At 46.3% G+C, this 20037-nt stretch overlaps 1 protein-coding gene and 1 non-coding gene across 3 annotated transcripts in view; one reads left to right on the top strand and one right to left on the bottom strand.

Moving 5' to 3' along the window:
* The first annotated feature begins 3616 nt into the window (after positions 1-3616).
* Positions 3617-20037, top strand: part of RHBDL2 (rhomboid like 2) — a 38400-nt gene continuing 21979 nt past the window's right edge. The window contains exons 1-3 of one of the 2 annotated variants that reach the window (XM_032160319.2): positions 3617-3731; positions 13445-13815; positions 17344-17492. In XM_032160319.2, the coding sequence (XP_032016210.1) occupies positions 3617-3731; positions 13445-13815; positions 17344-17492 (635 nt within the window). Of the gene's footprint in view, positions 3732-6608; positions 7166-13444; positions 13816-17343; positions 17493-20037 lie in introns of those variants that run through there. The other variant, XM_058442358.1, reaches the window with a different exon arrangement.
* Positions 6146-6253, bottom strand: LOC116473934 (U6 spliceosomal RNA). Its single transcript, XR_004249497.1, has one exon. It is a non-coding gene; the product is annotated as a U6 spliceosomal RNA (small nuclear RNA).

The following is a 20037-nucleotide window of genomic DNA, read 5'->3' as shown; positions in this document are numbered from 1 at the left end:
ATTCCACAAAGAAGGTAGGAGTAGGTCATATAGGATCTTATCATTTGCCATTAGGATCCTATATTTATCCCGAAGACAATGGGAAACCATTGAAGGATTTTTAAGCCGAGAGTTGATACACTCTGATTTACAGTTTTTTTTTTTGCTTCATGTTGGAGGGAGGCAGGAGTGGAAACAGAGTGAAGACTAATTTGGGAGGGCAATTTCGGGTCAGACATCAGTAATCTACTCAATGGAAGAATACAAAGATGAACAATGTGAATGGAAAGAAAGGCAGAATGGTATGAGATGTCATTCTGTCTTCTGGTTCTGATGAGGCATGCTGGTAGCTATTACTGTGTAACAGAGCACCCCAAAATTTAGTGACTCAAAACAAGAATAGGTGTGGTGGCTCATGCCTGTAATTCCAGCACTTTGGGAGGCCAAGGTGGGTGGATCACGTGAGCTCAGGAGTTCAAGACCAGCTTGGGCAACATGGCGAAATCCCGTCTCTACAAAAAATACAAAAATTAGTCGGGCGTGGTGGCGCTCACTTGTATTCCCAGCTACTCAGGAGGCTGAGGCACAACAGTCCCTTGAACCGGGGCGGTGGAGCTTACAGTGAGCTGAGTTCGTGCCACTGCACTCCAGCCTGGGCGACAGAGTCAGACCTTGTCTCAAAACAAACAAATAACAGAAAAACCAAGAGCCGTTTTATTTCGTCAAAATTCTGCAAGTCAGGGATTTGGGCAGGGTTCAGCTGAGCAGTTCTTCTCCATGTAGTCATCAGCTATGGTCATTCATAGCTGTATTCAACTGGTGGATGAGCTGGGCTGGTAGGTCAAGAAGGTTCCATTCATAGGTCTGGCACCTTGGTGCTTTTCTTTATTTTATTTTCACATGACTTTTTCTTTTTTTTTTTAATCAGGCAACCTCCTGAGCCAGAGCAGGCTCAGAGAGACTCCTACCTTTGTATTCTTCTGCGTGGCCTCTCTCTCCATGTGGGCACCTTGGGCTTCCTCATAGCATGGTGGCCTCCAGGTAGTGTTAGGTTATATGGTGTTAGGCTTCAAAGAGGAAGCATTCTCAAAGGAGCAAAAGTGGGGACTGCATAGCTATTAAGGCCTGGCCCTGCAAAGTATCCAGCATAGCTTCTGCCACGTAGTATTGGTCAAAACCAGTCACAGGGCTGGCCCAGACTTAAGGAGAGGAGAAACAAACCCAAACCGTATCTCTCAGTGAGAGGAATGGCAAATTATATGCTCCGTCTTTAGTCTACCATCCTCGGCTTCTGGGAACTGAATAGCCCTAACTATGCTGATGGTGCTGACCCACTTTTAATTCTAAACCACAGTATACTATGTTGGAACAATTTATAGGTCTTTATTCCCCAGTGAATACAGAGGGACTGGAGAACAGGAGGTGGTTTCTTTTTCTTTCTTTCTTTCTTTTTTTTTTCCCCCATGTGTTTCCAGAGCTTAACACATACAAGGCATTCAGGAAATGCTACCATTGGATGCACACATCACATAAGGATTCACTGGTTGTCAAAACATGATGTACATAAGAATTCCCTGGGAGCTGTTAAAAATGCACGCAGATTTCTTTTTTGTTTTCTTTTTTTTTTTGAGACGGAGTCTCGCTCTGTTATCCAGGCTGGAGTGCAGTGGCGCGATCTGGGCTCACTGCAACCTCTGCCTTCCCGGGTTCATGACATTCTCCTGCCTCAGCCTCCCGAGTAGCTGGGACTACAGGCATCCGCCAACACGCCCGGCTAATTTTTTTGTATTTTTAGTAGAGACGGGGTTTCACCGTGTTAGCCAGGATGGTCTCGATCTCCTGACCTCGTGATCTGCCCATCTCGACCTCCCAAAGTGCTAGGATTACAGGCATGAGCTACTGTGCCTGGCTGCATGCAGATTTCTGAACAAGACCTGAGCCCAGACCCTCTGAATCCAAATCTCTAGGGCAGAAGTTTTCAGTCTTGGCTGCACATGAAAAGATACGAGTGCCAGGCCTTCACCCCAGAGACCCAGTTTCTGTTGATCTGGGGTGAACTCAAACACATTTAAGTCTCTTCAGATGATTCTGATGTGAGGCCAGGGTGAAGAACCAGTGCCCTGGGATTAGAACCAGCCATCTCTGCTAACCTCCCCAGATGATTCTGATGCAGGTGGTCCATGACAGGGTGATCAACACCCTTGGCTTGCCCTGATTTTAGCACTAAAACTCTCACATCCCAAGAAACTCCTAGTCCTGTGCAAACCAGACAGTTGGTCATTATCAGTGGACCACTATTGAAAAAAAAGTCTACATGAAGCAGTGAAAGCCTTTTTTGAAAAATGCCCACAAATATCTACTGAAAGCCATGATTTTGTCTCCTTACTTAAGGGCCTGAGCCAACTGTCCTTGAATTAAGGGGGAAGTGGCTCAGGGTCACTGTTTTCCTTCAGCCCTGTGCTGTGGTGTGCTAGGTCTGTTAAGTCATGTAAGTAGTGTGTCTGTCTTTGGGAATTCTTTCAGACTATATCCCTTAGTGCACACACCATAGCTTTGAAAGCCCAATCACAATCAACAAAGATGATGTGTTTAGGATAATACAAGATACAGGATGAAATTCCTATGTCTTCTACACCAGTGTGTATTATTATTACTACTACTAATACTATAATACGGTACACAAATATATGTAATATGTTAAATAGCTGTGGGGCGGCCCAGACTCTGGTCTGAGATTCCCTGGTTTGTGACCCAGCTTTGCTGTCATGTAATCATGGATGCCTCTTTGTTGCCCTAGTTGTTCACCTATAAAATGGGAATAATAAAGAGGTCTTCTTCACAGAGCAGATGGGAGGATCCAGAAAATAATATAAGCGAAAGTGATTCTGTAGAGTGAGAAGGCTGAGTATTATGATGGTCTTTGAATGGGAGGGACTTGAAGACATTATTCCGCTGAGAGGCCCTGCATGTGACTGGGGCTCTGGTCCCCCTACCCTGAACCATAGCTAACCTGTGAAGTTTCAAGGAAGAAGCTTTTGACACGGAGTGGACCGTGGAGAGAGCTCAGGAAGCAGAGTTCTCTATCTTAGTTGCCCTTACTGCTGAGGTCAAGTGTGCTTTGCTTCAGGAAAAAGCAAAGCTTTTGGAAACGGGGGTTTGTGAAGGCATTTTTTTGTTTTCAAATCTTTTGCCTATTTATTCCAAGTGTATCCTCAGAAATGTAGCCAAAAGAAAACAACCACAACCACAAACCTGTAATATTGAAAAGCCAGTTCTTAATTTCTGTAGCTAAAAAAGCATCCTTTCAGGCTGTAACCACAGAGAGATTGCTGCAGGCCTCTGGCATAATGATGGTTTGCAGTGTGATGAAGGAGGCTGCTAAGCTCTGTGGCCCAGAAGCCCAATCCTGGCCTCTCCAATTACCCAGGCGCCTAGCAACACCACCAAAAGTCTCCCCGCCAGGCCCAGCTGGGCAGCAATTGGCTACACCCAGCACAGCCCGCTGCCCAGCCTCCTGAGCTCCCCAGCCACATCAAGGCGGATCTCAGCCCCGGCAGGGGCCCGCCTGGTACCAACGAATGGGTGGGGCCAGCTGTTTAGAAAAAACAATTCAGATATTTAAAACCTCCCTGTTTGAATGCAGCTAGGCAAGCGGCACAAGCTCACAACTAAAAGTGTCTGCCATGGAAAAGGAGTTGTCATAAGGGTGTTGGCCTTGCCAGGGCCCTCCTGGGTGAGGCGAAGAAGGGAAGGTGAGCCTGATTTAGTCCCCTGGCTTCTCAAAGAGGCAAATCCTTTTCCCGTCCTGGACGCTTGTGTCCATCTAGAGTCCTCGTCGTAGCAGTGGGGATGGTGGGAATTCCCAGCCCCATCTTCTCCCAGGGGTCATGACCTGCCACTTCCTCTACAGCTTCCGTTTGGGAATTCCCAGGGTCTAGTCTGGGACTGTCTAGGCAGCTGGAGGAGAAAGAGGGAGATAAGAGTACAGGAAAGGATGGGATGAAAATAACAAAAAAGAAGATTCACACTTCTTTTGTTTAAATTTTTTTAAATTTTTATTTATTTAGTTTTTGGAGACAGGGTTTTGCTCTGTCACCCAGGCTAGAGTGCAAGTGGCACCATTGTAGCTCATTGCAATCTTGAACTCCCTGTTCCAGGCGATCCTCCTGCCTCAGCCTCCCGAGTACCTGGAAGTGCAGGTGTGCACACCACTGCACCTGTCAAACTTTAATTTAAAATTTTTTTTTGTAGACAAAGGCTTTCACTGTGTTGCCCAGGCTGGTCTCAAACTCCTGGCCTCAAGCAATCCTCCCGCCTCGGTCTCTCAAAGTGCTAGGATTACAGGCCTGAGCCACCATGCCTGGCCCATTATTTTTTATTTAATTTTTTTTTTATGTGGCCAGGCACAGTGGTTCATGCCTGTAATCCCAGCACATTGGGAGGCTGAGGCGGGCGGACCACCTGAGGTTGGGAGTTCGAGATCAGCCTAACCAACATGGAGAAACCCCATCTCTACTCAAAATACAAAATTAGCCAGGTGTGGTGGCACGCGCCTGTAATCCCAGCTACTCAGGAGGGTGAGGCAGGAGACTCTCTTGAACCCAGGAGGTGGAGGTTGTGGTGAGCCAAGATCGTGCCATTGCACTCCAGCCTGGGCAACAAGAGTGAAACTGTCTCAAAAAAAAAAAAAAAAAAAAAAAGACGGCTGGGTGCAGTGGCTCACCCCTGTGATCCCAGCACTTTGGGAGGCCGAGGCCGGCGGATCACAAGGTCAGGAGATCGAGACCATCCTGGCTAACACGGTGAAACCCCGTCTCTACTAAAAATACAAAAAAATTAGCTGGGCTTGGTGGCGGGCACCTGTAATCCCAGCTACTTGAGAGACTGAGGCAGGAGAATCGCTTGAACCCGGGAGGCGGAGGTTGCAGTGAGCTGAGATCATGCCACTGCACTCCAGCCTGGGCGACAGAGCGAGACTCTGTCTCAAAAAAAAAATAAAAAAAGAAAGAAAAAAAATTACGTTTTAAAATCTTAAATTTATTTATTTATTTTAGAGACAAGGACTTGCTGTGTTGCCAAGGCTGGAGTAAATTTTCATTTTTAACTCTAATCCCATGACAGATGAAGGAGTACCTTTCTATAACACTTGGTGCATAGAAATCACAGGGGCTGTGGAACATGTGGGGCTTTGGAGTCAGGCGCGAGACTCTTCTCCCAGCCCTCCCCTCATTAGCTGTGAGACCTTGAGCAAGTGACTTTGGGAGCCTGGGTTTCTTTATCCTTAAAACGGGAATGTTATTACCCTGCCTTATGAAGTGGTAAAAATTAACGAAGAGAATGCTCATAAAATGTTTAGCCTGGAAGCTGGCATACAGTAAGTGTTTATTATTCTGGTAGCTCTTTATTATTTTATTTGATTCTTACCACAATTCTGTTAAGATACTCAGGGCAGAGGTGAGCTCTGTTTTACAGCTGAGGAAACTGAGGCCCAGTGGAAAACTAAATGTGGATTCTGGGAGTAGAATTCAGGTCTTTACAGTGTCAAACACAAGGCAGGCTATTCTTAAAAGGCAGATGGCAAGCCCTTTTTTTGGTAGCCATTATGACATGGCGGCTTCACAGCGAAGGTGCCCAGTGATGGTAGAACGATAATGGAAGGGGTGCGGCCGTGCAGAGGAAAAAGTTGGTAGGAGGCTCTTTTCTTTTCTTTGTTTTTGAAATGGAGTCTCGCTCTGTCGCCCAGGCTGGAGTGCAGTGGCATGATCTTGGCTCACTGAAACCTCCGACTCCCAGGTTCAAGCAGTTCTCCTGCCTCAGCCTCCCAAGTAGCTGGGACTACAGGCGCCTGCCACCACACCCGGCTAATTTTTTTGTATTTTTAGTAGAGACAGGGTTTCACTGTGTTAGCCAGGAGAGTCTCGATCTCCTGACCTCATGATCCACCCTCCTCGGCCTTCCAAAGTGCTGGGATTACAGGCGTGAGCCACCACGCCCGGCCCGGTGGAAGGCTCTTTTCAACATAAAGTCACACAAAGACTTAGTCAATATGTGGTTGGAATTCCTCCTTCCCCTTTTTCCCTCCTCTCTTTCTCTCCCTCTCTCTTTCCCTCCCTTTCTTCCAGAAGCATTCCTTTTAAAACACATTTTTAAAAAAATAACTCTGATGTTTTGTATGGAATGCTTCACGAATTTGCGTGTCATCCTTGTGCAGAGGCCACGCTAATCTTCTCTGTATCGGTCCAGATTTTAGTATATGTGCTGCTGAAGCAAGCACCACAAACATTCTTTTATTGATTGATTGGTTGAGATAGGGTCTTGCTTTATCACTCAGGATAGAGTGTAGTGCCACGATCTTGGCTCACTGCAACCTCCACCTCCCGGGTTCAAGCGATTCTCCTGCCTTAGCCTCCCCAGTAGCTGGGATTAAAGCCACCTCACCTGGCTAATTTTTTGGGTGCTTTTAGTAGAGATGGGGTTTTACCATGTTGGCCAGGCTGGTCTCAAATACCCGACCTCAGGTGATCCGCCTGCCTCGGCCTCCCAAAGTGCTGGGATTATAGGCGTGAGCCACCGCGCCCAGCCCGAGTCAGGTTTTTTGATTGCAAAAGATGGGAACTGATTCTGGCTAATTAAATCAGGAAATGAATTTTATTGAAAGCACATTGAGTAAGTTACAGAATCACTTGAAGGCTGTAGAAACAAGGCTTGGGAAATAAGCAGAAACAGAGAGACCAGGTACCTGGAATTACACCAAATCCCATCAGAGAGCCAGATAGGTGAGGACAGCCTCAGTGCCGCTGCTGCTGAATGCCCAGTGCTGCTGCCTTCGTCACAGCCACAGCTGGCGTTGGATGCGGGATGCCATGCTGACCCCAGTGGCAAGGCTGTCTGGACACTGGATACTGCTGCCACTGCTGCAACCACTGTAAAGAATTTTTTCCATCCCCACCTCCAGCCTCAGAAATCGTAAGCAAATGCAGCTGATTGGTCCAGCTGCCCTAGCTGCCTAGGGACATGCAAAAGTGAATATTGGGCATGGTTAATGTGTGTAGTGGGAGCCGTTTCCTGCTGCCCACCAGGAGAAGATAAATTCCCCAAGAAAACTGACAAATGACGACTATGTACATGTTGTCAAAGAATCCACTAGAAGTCCTTGACATTTGCAGATTCAACACTTGCAATTTCGGTAATTTATTAGTTACTCCCAAAGGCCCATTATGAATGAATATGAGTTGAATGATTGGCTTTGCCTGTTACTGAGCCAGGCGTACCGCTCTGCCTGGACATCTCACACAACTGTTATCCTTTATGTAGTTTGCATGCAGTGATTAAAATATTTTCTTGTTTGCAGAGTAGAAAAGATTCATAAAATAAATAATCCAATAGTGCCAGTGATATAAACAAAGAGAAAGTGAGGAGGTATAAGACAGTAACTTTGTTTTTTGGCTACAAATAGATGTTTTGGATAAATTGGCATGCTGTGTCAAGTTCAGTGGTGTCTAAGATCCCTGATATCATTAGATCCACCATGTGTGTCACTGAGATACAAGGAAAAGTTGTTTAGTGAGTGCATCAGCCAGGCTGCTCATCAAGAGAGAGATTAACCTTTTTTTTTTTTTTTTTTTTGAGACAGAATCTCACTCTGTCGCCCAGGCTGGAATGCAGTGGCAAAATCTCGGCTCACTGCAACCTCCGCCTCCCACTGCAACCTCCACCTCCTGGGTTCAAGAGATTCTCCTGTCTCAGCCTCCTGAGTAGCTGGGATTACAGGCACGTGCCACCACGGCCGGCTAATTTTTGTGTTTTTACTAGAGGCAGGGTTTCACCATGTTGGTCAGGCTGGTCTCGAACGCCTGACCTCAAGTGATCTGCCCGCCTCGGCCTCTCAAAGTGCTGGGGTTACGGGTGTGAACTACCATGCCTGGCCTAGCTATACTTTACAATGTAATTTTGGGAGACACTATGTGGTATGTAGTGCATTAGGGCATCTGAAAGGTCTGGAAAAATCTCTTGCAAATGTCAGGAGTCTCCTATGTAAATCTCTTTATAGAAATCTCTTTTCGGCTGGGCACGGTGGTTTATGCCTATAATCCCAGCACTTTATGAGGCCTAGGTGGATGGATTACTTGAGGTCAGGAGTTTGAGACCAGCCTGACCAACATGGTGAAACCCCATCTCTACTAAAAATACAAAATTAGCCGGGTATGGTGGTGCATGCCTGTAACTCCAGGGAGTTTGGGGCAGGAGAATTGCTTCAACCTGGGAGGTGGTGGTTGTGGTGAGCTGAGATTGCGCCATTGCACTCCAGCCTGGGCAACAAGAGCAAAACTCCATCTCAAAACAAAAAAGAAAAAAGAAATCTCTTTTCAACAGATTTTTTTTTAAGGTAGTCACCTGTCCTGAGTAACTGAGCATAGTCCTGCTCTTTCAAGTCTTTGGCCAACACACTGCCTCTGTGCCTCTGTGCCTCTGTGATCGTTAACAAGTAATGCTTATTCCAGGCAAAGTCAGGAAGTAGGAAAGTTCCTTCCGTGTTTCCTTGTTTTTTTTTTTTTTTTGAGACGGAGTCTTGCTCTGTTGCCCAGGCTGGAGTGCAGTGGCGCAATCTCGGCTCACTGCAAGCTCCGCCTCCCGGGTTCTTGCCATTCTCCTGCTTCAGCCTCCCGAGTAGCTGGGACTACAGGCACCCGCCACCACGCCCAGCTAATTTTTTGTATTTTTAGTAGAGACGGGGTTTCACTGTGTTAGCCAGGATGATCTCGATCTCCTGACCTTGTGATCCACCTGCCTCAGCCTCCCAAAATGCTGGGATTACAGGCGTGAGCCACTGTGCCCAGCCCTGTGTTTCCTTTTTTTTTTTTTTTTTTGAGACGGAGTTTCGCTTTGTCACCCAGGCTGGAGTGCAGTGGCGCGATCTCGGCTCACTGCAAGCTCCGCCTCCCAGGTTCACGCCATTCTCCTGCCTCAGCCTCTCCGAGTAGCTGGGACTACAGGTGCCCGCCACCACGCCCGGCTAATTTTTTGTATTTTTAGTAGAGACGGGGTTTCACCGTGGTCTCGATCTCCTGACCTCGTGATCCACCCGCCTCAGCCTCCCAAAGTGCTGGGATTACAAGCGTGAGCCACCGCGCCCGGCCTGTGTTTCCTTTTAAGAGTACTTGTGGCCAGGTGGGATCTTTCTATGTTTCCTCTTGAGAATACTTGTGGATTACAGGCTCTCTCACGCCTGTAATCTCAATGCTTTGAGAGGTCAAGCAGGGAGGATCCCTTGAATTCAAGGGTTTGAGAGTAGCCTGGACAACATGGGGTGGCCACCATTTCAAAATAATAATAATAATAAAGTTTAAAAACTTTTTTTAAAAAAAGAATACTTGCCAACCATGAAGGAAAGGGTTTTGGTTCTTTTCTCTCCCTCCCCAATCCTTAGAACACGTGAAAGGGTTTTGGTTCTTGGTGTGCATAAGGAACATTTCCATTTTTAACCAGAAGGCTAGAGACATTCTAACAATCTACCCAGTTGTTCCCTACCTGTAGGATGAGAACTTCTCACAGCAGTGCCACCCAGTTTTGATCTGTGTATGCGAGGCCTTTCAAAAAAGAGTGGGCAGCAACTTGCTGCAGATAAGAGGTAGGAGGTTTGCTTAGTGAGTAAGAAAGCAGAGTCAGTGCAGTAAATCTCCACCCAGTAAATGACACCCAGTAAGTGAGTGCTCGAGTGCCAAGTAAATGAATGCACAGCTGTTGATGCTTGAATATTTCTTCGAGACTAGAATGTGTTGTAATCATTATTTTGTTTTGAGACTCTTGCTCCATTCAGTTGGGCTTCCAAAAATTCTGGTAATCTGAAGTGTGTTTCTGGACGCTATATCCCAAGTTTGACCTATAGAGCCATGGAGTTTATATACAGGCCACGCCCAAGGAAGGACAAAATTAATGACCACATGACCTTCGATTAGATTTGCTTTGTGAGGCTCCAGGGAGGGAAACCTTGGACCCAGGAGCTGGTGAATAGATTCCAGCAGTGTAAGGAAGAACTACCCATGAATTAGAACTGTTAGAAAATACAGCAACCCCGCTGAAGTCCATCTAGGTTGTTTATGATTCTTCACGGCTATGAATAGTTCTCTATGAATATCCTTGTAATATACCATTGTGTATGTGCTCAAATACCTTTGAAGGGTGGATTTCTAGAAGTCAGGTGGTTCTGTTGAAAGGTATATGCTTTTAATAGTTTATACACATTGGCCAATTGCCTTCCAAAAGGCTGCATTAATTTACACCTCATACATTGCACCCATTGCCACACACCTCATAAATATGGGATATTATCAGCCTTTTTTTTTTTTTCTTTTTTTTGAGATGGAGTTTCACTCTTGTCGCCCAGGGTTGAGTGCAATGGCACGATATCAGCTCACTGAAACCTCCGCCTCCTGGTTTCAAGTGATTCTCCTGCCTCAGCCTCATGAGTAGCTGGGATTACAGGTGCTTGCTACCATGCCCAGCTAATTTTTGTATTTTTAATGGAGATGGGTTTCACCATATTGGCCAGGCTGGTCTTGAACTGCTGACCTCAGGTGAACCACCGACCTTGGCCTCCCAAAGTGCTGGTAGTACAAGCATGAACCACCACGCTCGGCCTGTCTTTTTCATTGTTACCAACCTAATAGGTAATGTTTCCCCAGAAATTCAGGAGTGGGTCAGAAGATAAACATGAGTAGGAGAGATAAGGAAATGTCAGAAACTGGAAGGAGCACCAGTGAGCATTATAGCACCAGGTATTGGAGATAAGATAAATCAGAGAGAGGCCCCTGTTCTCAGGAAACAGGGTGGACAGGTATGGAAGTTGGAGGATGACAGTAATTGACTGAGAAGAGAGGTAAAACCAAAATGCAGTGGCTCACACTTGTAATCCCAGCGCTTTGGGAGGCTGAGGCGGGGGGATCGCTTGAGCCCAGGAGTTTGAGACCAGTCTGGGTAACACAGGAAGACCCCATCTCAACAAAGAAAAAAACATAGCTGGGTGTGGTGGCGTGTGTGTTTGCAGTCCCAGCTACTTGGGAGGCAGAGGTGGGAGGCTCACTTGAGCCGGGGAGGTAGAGGCTGCAATGAGCTGTGATCCTGCCACTGCATTCCAGCCTGGGTGACAGAGAGAGATCTTGTCTCAAAAAATTAAAAAAAAAAAAAAAAAATCCCAAATGTTTCTAATTGCTACCAATGTGCTCATTTGGTGCTAGAGCCTAAAGTAGCTAGAACTACATGTCTACTTTACAAGGCAAGGCAGAAAGCAGACATGCAATGAGTTTTGGCTAAACTGATTGGGTCAACTATCTTTGCAGCACAGGAAATATGTTTAGGCACTAACATACTTACAATGGTGGTCTTGAAGTTGTAAAATTTCTGGAACTGTTGAAATCCCAAGATAAGGGCAAATGTAATCCTTATTTTTCTAGCTGCTTTTATACAGTTGTATTGTTAACAATGTGAAATTTTATTTCCTCATAAAATGATTATGTATGATATTTAGATTTACAATAAGGCTGATTTATACAATGTGAACTGTCCCTAATTGAACTTATTTTAAAATGCTTTAATATTTGTGGTTGAGAGCTGCTGATCTTAAATCTGCATTGTAGTTTTGTCAATTATGATATGTGGCAAAAAACTAGAAAAAAATCGTCAGTCTTCAAGGGAAATTAATAAAAGAGTTCTATCTATGGACTGAATGTCTGACTCTGGGAGGTGGGTGAGTGGGTGGGTGAAAAATGCAGGGGAGAGAAAAAGCCTTTATTTTCAGAAAATTTGCTGGGGAAAAGAAAAATAAGATGCCTTTTCCTCAATTTATTGAATATAACCTATTCTAATGTGTGCCTAATGAGTTTCATTTGAAAATCCATTGAATTTGATCTGATTCCCAGTAACATGCAGTGTGAAAACAGGCCCCAGGCTCAGCTCCATCCCTTCCATCTATCCATCCATCCATCTAAAACTCATTCATCCATCCATAGCCAATAACAACTAATAATTATAGGGTGTTTACTACGTGCCAGATACTGTTCTTTTTTTGTCCAGACAGTCTTCCTCCGTCACCCAGTCTGGAGTTCAGTGGCATGAATTTGGCTCACTGTAACCTCTGCCTCCCAGGTTCAAGCGATTCTCCTGCTTCAGCCTCCCAAATAGCTGGAAGTACAGGCACATGCCACTATGCCCAGCTGATTTTTGTATTTTTAGTAAAGATGGTGTTTCACCAGGTTGACCAGTGACCTCAAGTGATGGAATTACAGGCGTGAGCCACCACGCCCGGCCCAGATACTGTTTTAAGTGCTTTACATGCATTATCTCAAGTAAGCTTCCCAGCAATGTTATGAGGCAAGTGCTATCATTATCCCCAGTTTAAAATGGAATCTGAGGGTTTCCCAATAAGTTAAACATAAAATTAATTACCATATGACCCAGCAATTCCACTCACAGGTATATGCTCCCCCTCAAACTGGTAACAGATGTTTAAAGAAAACTTGTGGCCGGTCACGGTGGCTCACGCTTGTAATCCCAGCACTTTGGGAGGCTAAGGCAGGCGGATCACGAGGTCAGGAGTTCGAGACCACGGTGAAACCCTGTCTCTACTAAAAATACAAAAAATTAGCCAGGTGTGGTGGCGGGCACCTGTAGTCCCAGCTACTCGGGAGGCTGAGGCAGGAGAATGGCCTGAACCCGGGAGGCGGAGCTTGCAGCAAGCCGAGATTGCACTACTGTGCTCCAGCCTGGGTGACAGAGCGAGACTCTGTCTAAAAAAAAAAAAAAAAAGAAGAAGAAAACTTGTGTCAGATGCGGTGGCTTATGCCTGTAATCCCAGCACTTTGGGAGGCCGAGGCGGGTGGATCACGAGGTCAGGAGATCAAGACCATCTTGGCTAACATGGTGAAACCCTGTCTCTACTAAAAATACAAAAATTAGCCAGGGAGGGTGAAGCAGAAGAATTGCTTGAACCCGGGAGGCGGAGGTTGCAGTGAGGTGAGATCTCGTCATTGCACTCCAGCCTGGGCAAAAGAGCAAGATGACTCCAACTCAAAAACAAACAAACAAACAAAAAATATATATATAAAAATATAAAAAAATATAAAAATATATATATATAAATATATAAATATATAAAAAAATATAAATATATATATAAATATATATAAAAATATATGTAAATATAAATATAAATATATAAATATAAAATGGCGAAAATGGTAAATTTTATGTTATGTGTATTTCACCACAATTTAAGAAATATGTAATTTGAGGCTTGGAGAATGTAAGTGATTTATCTGATGTTAACTTATAGCTGATACGTGGTAGAGCTGCGTTTTAATCTCAGTCATCTGGCTCTTTTAAAAACAATTACAGAGAAAACTTTATTTTGGGCCATTTAGGAGGTTTAGATCATTTTGATCATCTTCAGCTGTCTTCTCTTCACATACAGGAAAGGCCTTGGAAAGCGGTGGTTGCGCCAGACAGCCCAGGGAAGAGCCGCAGCCTGAGGACCTAGGGCCACCTGCTGTTCCCTGGGATTCATGTCCTTCTGGGGAGGAGGGAGGACCCAGGACGATGGCTGCTGTTCATGATCTGGAGATGGAGAGCATGAATCTGAATATGGGGAGAGAGACGAAAGAAGAGCTGGAGGAAGAGGGGAAAATGAGAGAGGATGGGGGAGGTAAAGATCGTGCCAAGAGTAAAAAGGTCCACAGGGTCGTCTCAAAATGGATGCTGCCTGAAAAGTCCCGAGGAACATACTTGGAGAGAGCTAACTGCTTCCCGCCCCCCGTGTTCATCATCTCCATCAGCCTGGCCGAGGTGAGCCGGGAGCGGGGTGGGCACCGGGGTAAATGGCACAGGGAAGTTGCGAACAAACTAGGGGGCAGATCTAGAGAAGACACTGGGAACATGGGAGAGAGCTCGGCGGGGATGGGGACAGCACACACCTCACCTCTGCCTCCGCCCTCCCCACAGCTGCCTTTGAGGCTTTCCCTGTACTCATGGTCACTGCCAACCCAGGGTGGAGTTTCATTTGTCAGACAAATCTGCCCAGCTGTGGCTGCAATTTCAGTGGCTTCCTTTCATTTTAGTCGTGAGGTCTTTAGGAACCAAATCATCCTGGGGCTGCACGAGGGCTTTCTCTCATGAACCGATTTAGGCTTGTTGGTAAGGCCTTTCTGGGAGCCCAGGTTTAGAAGTGTTAGAGAATGCTTCTGAATTTCAGTAGGAAAAAAACGGGATCCTTTAACAACGTCTCCTTCAGGCAGCGCGTGGTGTGTTTTCAGGCTCTGTTCTAGTCAGTTCTCTTGTTTTCCAGAAGAGATTGCAAGGCTCAGAGAGGTGGGATGACTATCCCAAGGTCCCATCATAGTCACTGGGCCAGGATGAGGCTCCCCTGTACCTCGTGGCACCTAGTTTTTGCCCCCACACTTGGTGTCCTATAAAGGAATTGGCCAACCATGGCTGCCTGTGGATTGTGACTTCAGGGGCATTAGGAAGTTCCTAATGTAACCCTTTTAGTTCCCACTGATGCACTGATGCCTCAGCTTCCTTCTCACAAACTGTATTAGTCAAGAGTTCTTCAGAAAAACAGAATCAATAGGTGTGTGTTTCCTGGGGGAAGAGAGATTAATATTTATTTTAAGGAATTAGCTCAAATGATTATGGAGACTTGGCAAGTCCAGAGTCTTCAGGGAAGGCTGGCAGGCTGGAGGCCCAGGGAAGACTTGCCATTCAAGTCCAAAGATAGAGTTCTGCTGGCAGAATTCGCTTTTCCTAACAGGACAGTCTTTTCGCTAGCAAGGCCTTCAACTGATTAGACAAGGCTCACCCACAGTATGGTGGGAAATCAGCTTTACTCAAAGACTACTGATTTAAATATTAGTATAAACCATACCCTCACAAAAACACCTAGGATAATGTTTAAACAAATGTCTGGGTGGCATAGCCTAGCTACGTTGACACATAAAATTAACTGTTGCAGGCACCAAGCCTCTTATGGCTCAGATAAAGGTAAGGCTAAGGTGTAAGCATCCCAGGAGATGCTGTGGTCAAGTCTGTTTAGGTTGAAGGGGCACAGTTCTAATTTTTTTCACAGGATTTTACTGTGAGACTGCTTGCAGCTGGGAAGTCGTCCGGAGCTGAGACATCTGTATCTGTTTTTTCTGCTTCTCCTTCCTGTTATCCTTCCGGCCTATGGGTTGTCTTGTATTCCAATCAGCTGTGTGTGTGTCTTCTCCAGGTGAATGGGGAAGAATGAGATAAGGTATCGTGGTACAAACCACAATTACCTAGGCAATGAGTGCTATGGGGGTGGCTGTTTGCCATAGGAGGCTCATGGAGCAGGTGCTGAGATACCGGCCTCTCACAGAAAGAACAATTTTTAAATTAAAAATTTTAATTTGGGAATAATTTTACCTCTATAGAAATATTGTAAAGATAGAACAGAAAGTTCCTGTAGGCTGGGCACGGTGGCGCACGCCTGTAATCCCAGCACTTTGGGAGGCCGAGGTGGGTGGATCACAAGGTCAGGAGATCGAGACCATCCTGGCTAACACGGTGAAACCCTGTCTCTACTAAAAATACAAAAAATTAGCCGGGCGTGGTGGCGGGCGCCTGTAGTCCCAGCTACTCGGAGAGGCTGAGGCAGGAGAATGGCGTGAACCCGGGAGGTGGAGCTTGCAGTGAGCCGAGATTGTACCACTGCACTCCAGCCTGGGCGACAGAGTGAGACTCCGTTTCAAAAAAAAAAAAAAAAAAGAAAAAAATACAATGTACTATGGAAATGTAGGATATAAACAATGGGAGAAACTGGGTGAGGGGCATACAGGAACTTTCTTTTTTTTTTTTTTGAGATGGAGTCTTGCTCTGTAGCCCAGGCTGGAGTGCACTGGCGCGATCTCGGCTCACTGCAAGCTCCACCTCTCGGGTTCATGCCATTCTCCTGCCTCAGCCTCCCAAGTAGCTGGGACTACAGGTGCCCACCACCACGCCCGGCTAATTTTTTGTATTTTTAGTAGAGACAGGGTTTCACCGTGGTCTCGATCTCCTGACCTCGTGATCCGCCCGCCTCGGCCTCCCAAAGTGCTAGGGTTACAAGCGTGAGCCACCGCGCCTGGCCTTTTTTTCTTTTTTTTCAAACCCAGGATAATCTCTGTATACAGTACATTACATTTCCATAGTATTTTTTTTTTTTTTTTTTTTAGATGGAGTCACTCTGTTGCCCAGGCTGGAGTGCCAGTGGCGTGATGTTAGCTCACTGCAACCTCCACCATCCAGGGTCAAGTGATTCTCCTGACTCAGCCTCCCAAGTAGCTGGGATTACAGGTGTGCACCACCACGCCTGGCTAGTTTTTTTTTTTTTTTGTATTTTTAGTAGAGATGTGGTTTCGCCATGTTGGCCAGGCTGGTCTTGAACTCCTGACCTCAGGTGATCCACCTGCCTCAGCCTCCCAAAGGGCTGGGACTATAGGCATGAGCCACTGCGTCTGGCCCCATAGTATATTTGTCAAAACTAAGAAACTGACATTGGCATATTCCTAACTAAACTCCAGATTTACCTGGATTTTTACCAGTTTCTCCATTAATGTCCTCTTTCTGTTCCTCTGGTACCCACTGCATTTAACTGCCATGTCTACCCAGGCTCCTCTGATCTATGGCAGCTTCTCAGTCTTTGTTTTTCATGACTCTGATAGTCTTGAGGGGGACTGGCTAGGGATCCTGTAGAATGTCCCCCAGCTGGGGTTTGACTGATGCTTTTCTCGTGATTTAACTGGAGTTATGAGTTTGGGAGAAGAATACCACGGAGGTGAAGGGCCTTTGCCATCGCATAGCCTCAGAAAGTTGAGGACATCACATGGCATCACTGGGACATTCACCTCCATCCCTTGGTTAAGGCAGGGTTTGCCAGGTCTCTCCCCTGGCAAGTGACTATTTTTCCCTTTCCCTGCTCTATTATTCGGAAGCCAGCATTGACCTACTTTCATAGCAAGTTGTAAATGAAAGATCAGTTGGTGCGACGATGAGGGCAGTGGGTATTTAAGAGGGAGAGGGTAGTAGAGAAAGTAGTGCCAGAGAGCAGGGTGTCCAAGAGCAGGGCAAAAAGGGTTCAGAAAGTCTTCCTTACAATGTGAGCTAGCACTGCTCCCAACCACTGGAGGAAGTGGGGTACGGTGGAAACCATCACAGTGGGGGATGGTGAAGAAGTGTATTTCATGTCACCTTCTGGCACTATGGTGTGGCCCACTTGAGAGCTGAATCATCTGAAACAGTTACTGCCCACGGACTTGAATGGGGCGCCTCTCTGGGGAAGGTGTGGTTAACACTCATGTCTGCTCCCTCCATCAGCTGGCAGTGTTTATTTACTATGCTGTGTGGAAGCCTCAGAAACAGTGGATCACCTTGGACACAGGCATCTTGGAGAGTCCCTTTATCTACAGTCCTGAGAAGAGGGAGGAAGCCTGGAGGTTTATCTCATACATGCTGGTACATGCTGGGTAAGCAATGACAGTTAAGCCCCTGGTATCAGAGGTGATTATATCATTGTAACCTCTAATATTTGTTGAGTGCTTTATTATTCACAAGGGACTTTTATGTCCATAATCTTCACAGCAACCCTAAGAGGTAGGTATTGCTCCCACTGTTTTATGTCTGAGGCTCAGAAGATGTAGGAGGCCGAGGTGGGCAGATCACTTGAGGTCAGGAATTCAAGACCAGCCTGGCTGATATAGTGAAACCCCATCTCTACTAAAAATAAAAAAATTAGCCAGGCATGGTGGTGCATACCTGTAGTCCCGGAAAGCTGAGGCAGGAGAACTGCTTGAACCTGGGAGGCAGAGGTTGCAGTAAGCCGAGATCGCGCCACTGCACTCCAGGCTGGGGGACAAGAGTGAGACTCCATCTCAAAAAAAAAAAAAAAAAAAAAGGTGTAGTCACTTGCTCCAAGTCACACTGCTAAGTTGCAGAGCTAGGACCTCAGCCCACTAGTGCTAACTCTAAGGCCAGTATACTTTACTTTTTTTTTTTTTTTTGAGACGGAGTCTCGCTTTTGTTGCCAGGCTGGAGTGCAGTGGCATGATCTCGGCTCACTGCAACCTCTGCCTCCCAGGTTGAAGCGATTCTCCTGCCTCAGCCTCCTGAGTAGCTGGGATTATAGGCATTCACCCCCAGGCCGGGCTAATTTTTATACTTTTAGTAGAGATGGGGTTTCACCATGTTGGCTAGGCTAGTCTCGAACTCTAACCTCAGCTGATCCATCTGCCTCGGCCTCCCAAAGTGCTGGGATTACAGGCGTGAGCCACTGTGCCCTTAAGGCCAATATACTTTATATTGCATTATGACTGCCCGATATTGGTATTTATTTAGGAATATTAATGAGAAGAGATCAAATCATTGCAAAACCAAAAGCATGTTCCCCTAGTTGTCTAATGTTGTTAAATATACTCTTTAGGCTATGAAAATGGTGGTTCTGAATCACCAGTCTCCTCCTCCACCACCATACATCAAACAAAATTTAGTTCATGGCCGGGCACAGTGGCTCACACCTGTAATCCCAGCACTTTGGGAGGCCAAGGTGGGTAGATCACCTGAGGTCAGGAGTTCAAGACAAGCCTGACCAATATGGTAAAACCCCATCTCTACTAAAAATACAAAAACTAGCTGGGTGTGGTGGCGTGCGCTTGTAATCTCAGCTACTCGGGAGGCTGAGATAATATAATTGCTTGAACCCAGGAGGCGGAGGTTGCAGTGAGCCAACATCACGCCACTGCACTCTAGAGTAGGTGACAGAGTGAGACTCTGTCTCAAAAATAAAATAAACTTAGTTCATGAACATATTGATGAGTGTGTGATACTGTTATCCATCTGGAATAATACTGGTAATAGGAGATGCAGTGCCCACCATTTAGTTTTGCCTATAGTTTCTTTCTTTTTTTTTTTTGAGATGGAGTCTGGCTCTGTCGCCAGGCTGCAGTGCGGTGGTGCGATCTCGGCTCACTGCAACCTCTGGCTCCCTGGTTTAAGCCATTCTCCTGCCTCAGCCTCCCGAGTAGCTGGATTACAGGCACGCACCACCACGCCCGGCTAATTTTTGTATTTTTAGTAGAGAGGGGGTTTCACCATGTTGGCCGGGATAGTCTCAATCTCCTGACCTTGTGATCCGCCCGCCTCGGCCTCCCAAAGTGCTGGGGTTACAGGCGTGAGCCACCGCCCCCGGCCGCTTATAGTTTCTTAAATGCTGATGGCCTTTCATGAACTCACTCAGCATCCATGATCCACCACGCCCACTGCAGACAGCGAGCGGCTTCCTGTTGGCCCACCTATCCAGTGGACTCTTGTGGTCTCAGGTGGGGCCAACCTTGTCTGTGCAGTCTACCCAGCCCTGGACTTGAAAACGACTCGTAGCTGAGGTGTGGTGGGATGTGCCCACAGTCCCAGCTACTTGGGAGGCTGACGAAGGAGGATCGCTTTGAGTCCAGGAGTCTGAGACCAGCCTGGGCAACATAGAGAGTGTCTCTACAAAAAAATAAAAGTTAAAAATAAACAAAAAATAAAATAGAAAGGATGACATTTTTGCTTGGTGGTTAAATGGGCATCAGGACACATGGCTCAGAGGCTTGACCAATCAGGGGCAAAATCACCAATTGCTCAGTTTCCATTTAACAAGTATGTTCTGAGCAAACATGGCTCCTGCACACAAGGACTTTAAGATGATAAGAGGGAACATGTCAGTTAAATAGCAATGTCAGGCAGTATAGTATTATAGTATATAATAGGCTGGGTGCAGTGGCTCATGCCTGTAATCCCAGCACTTTGGGAAGCTGAGGTGGGTGGATCACCTGAGGTCAGGAGTTTGAGACCAGCCTAGCCAACATGGTGAAACCCCGTCTCTAGTAAAAATACAAAAATTAGCTGGGCGTGGTGGCAGATGCCTGTAATCCCAGCTACTTGGGAAGCTGAGGCAGGAGAATCGTTTGAACTCAGGAGGCGGAGGTTGCAGTGAGCCGAGATTGTGCCACTGCACTCCAGCCTGGGTGACAGAGC

Source organism: Hylobates moloch, unplaced genomic scaffold (genome assembly GCF_009828535.3).
Source record: "Hylobates moloch isolate HMO894 unplaced genomic scaffold, HMol_V3 SCAFFOLD_8, whole genome shotgun sequence".
NCBI classification, from domain to species: domain Eukaryota; kingdom Metazoa; phylum Chordata; class Mammalia; order Primates; family Hylobatidae; genus Hylobates; species Hylobates moloch.
This window is presented reverse-complemented; position numbering and strand designations above follow the sequence as displayed.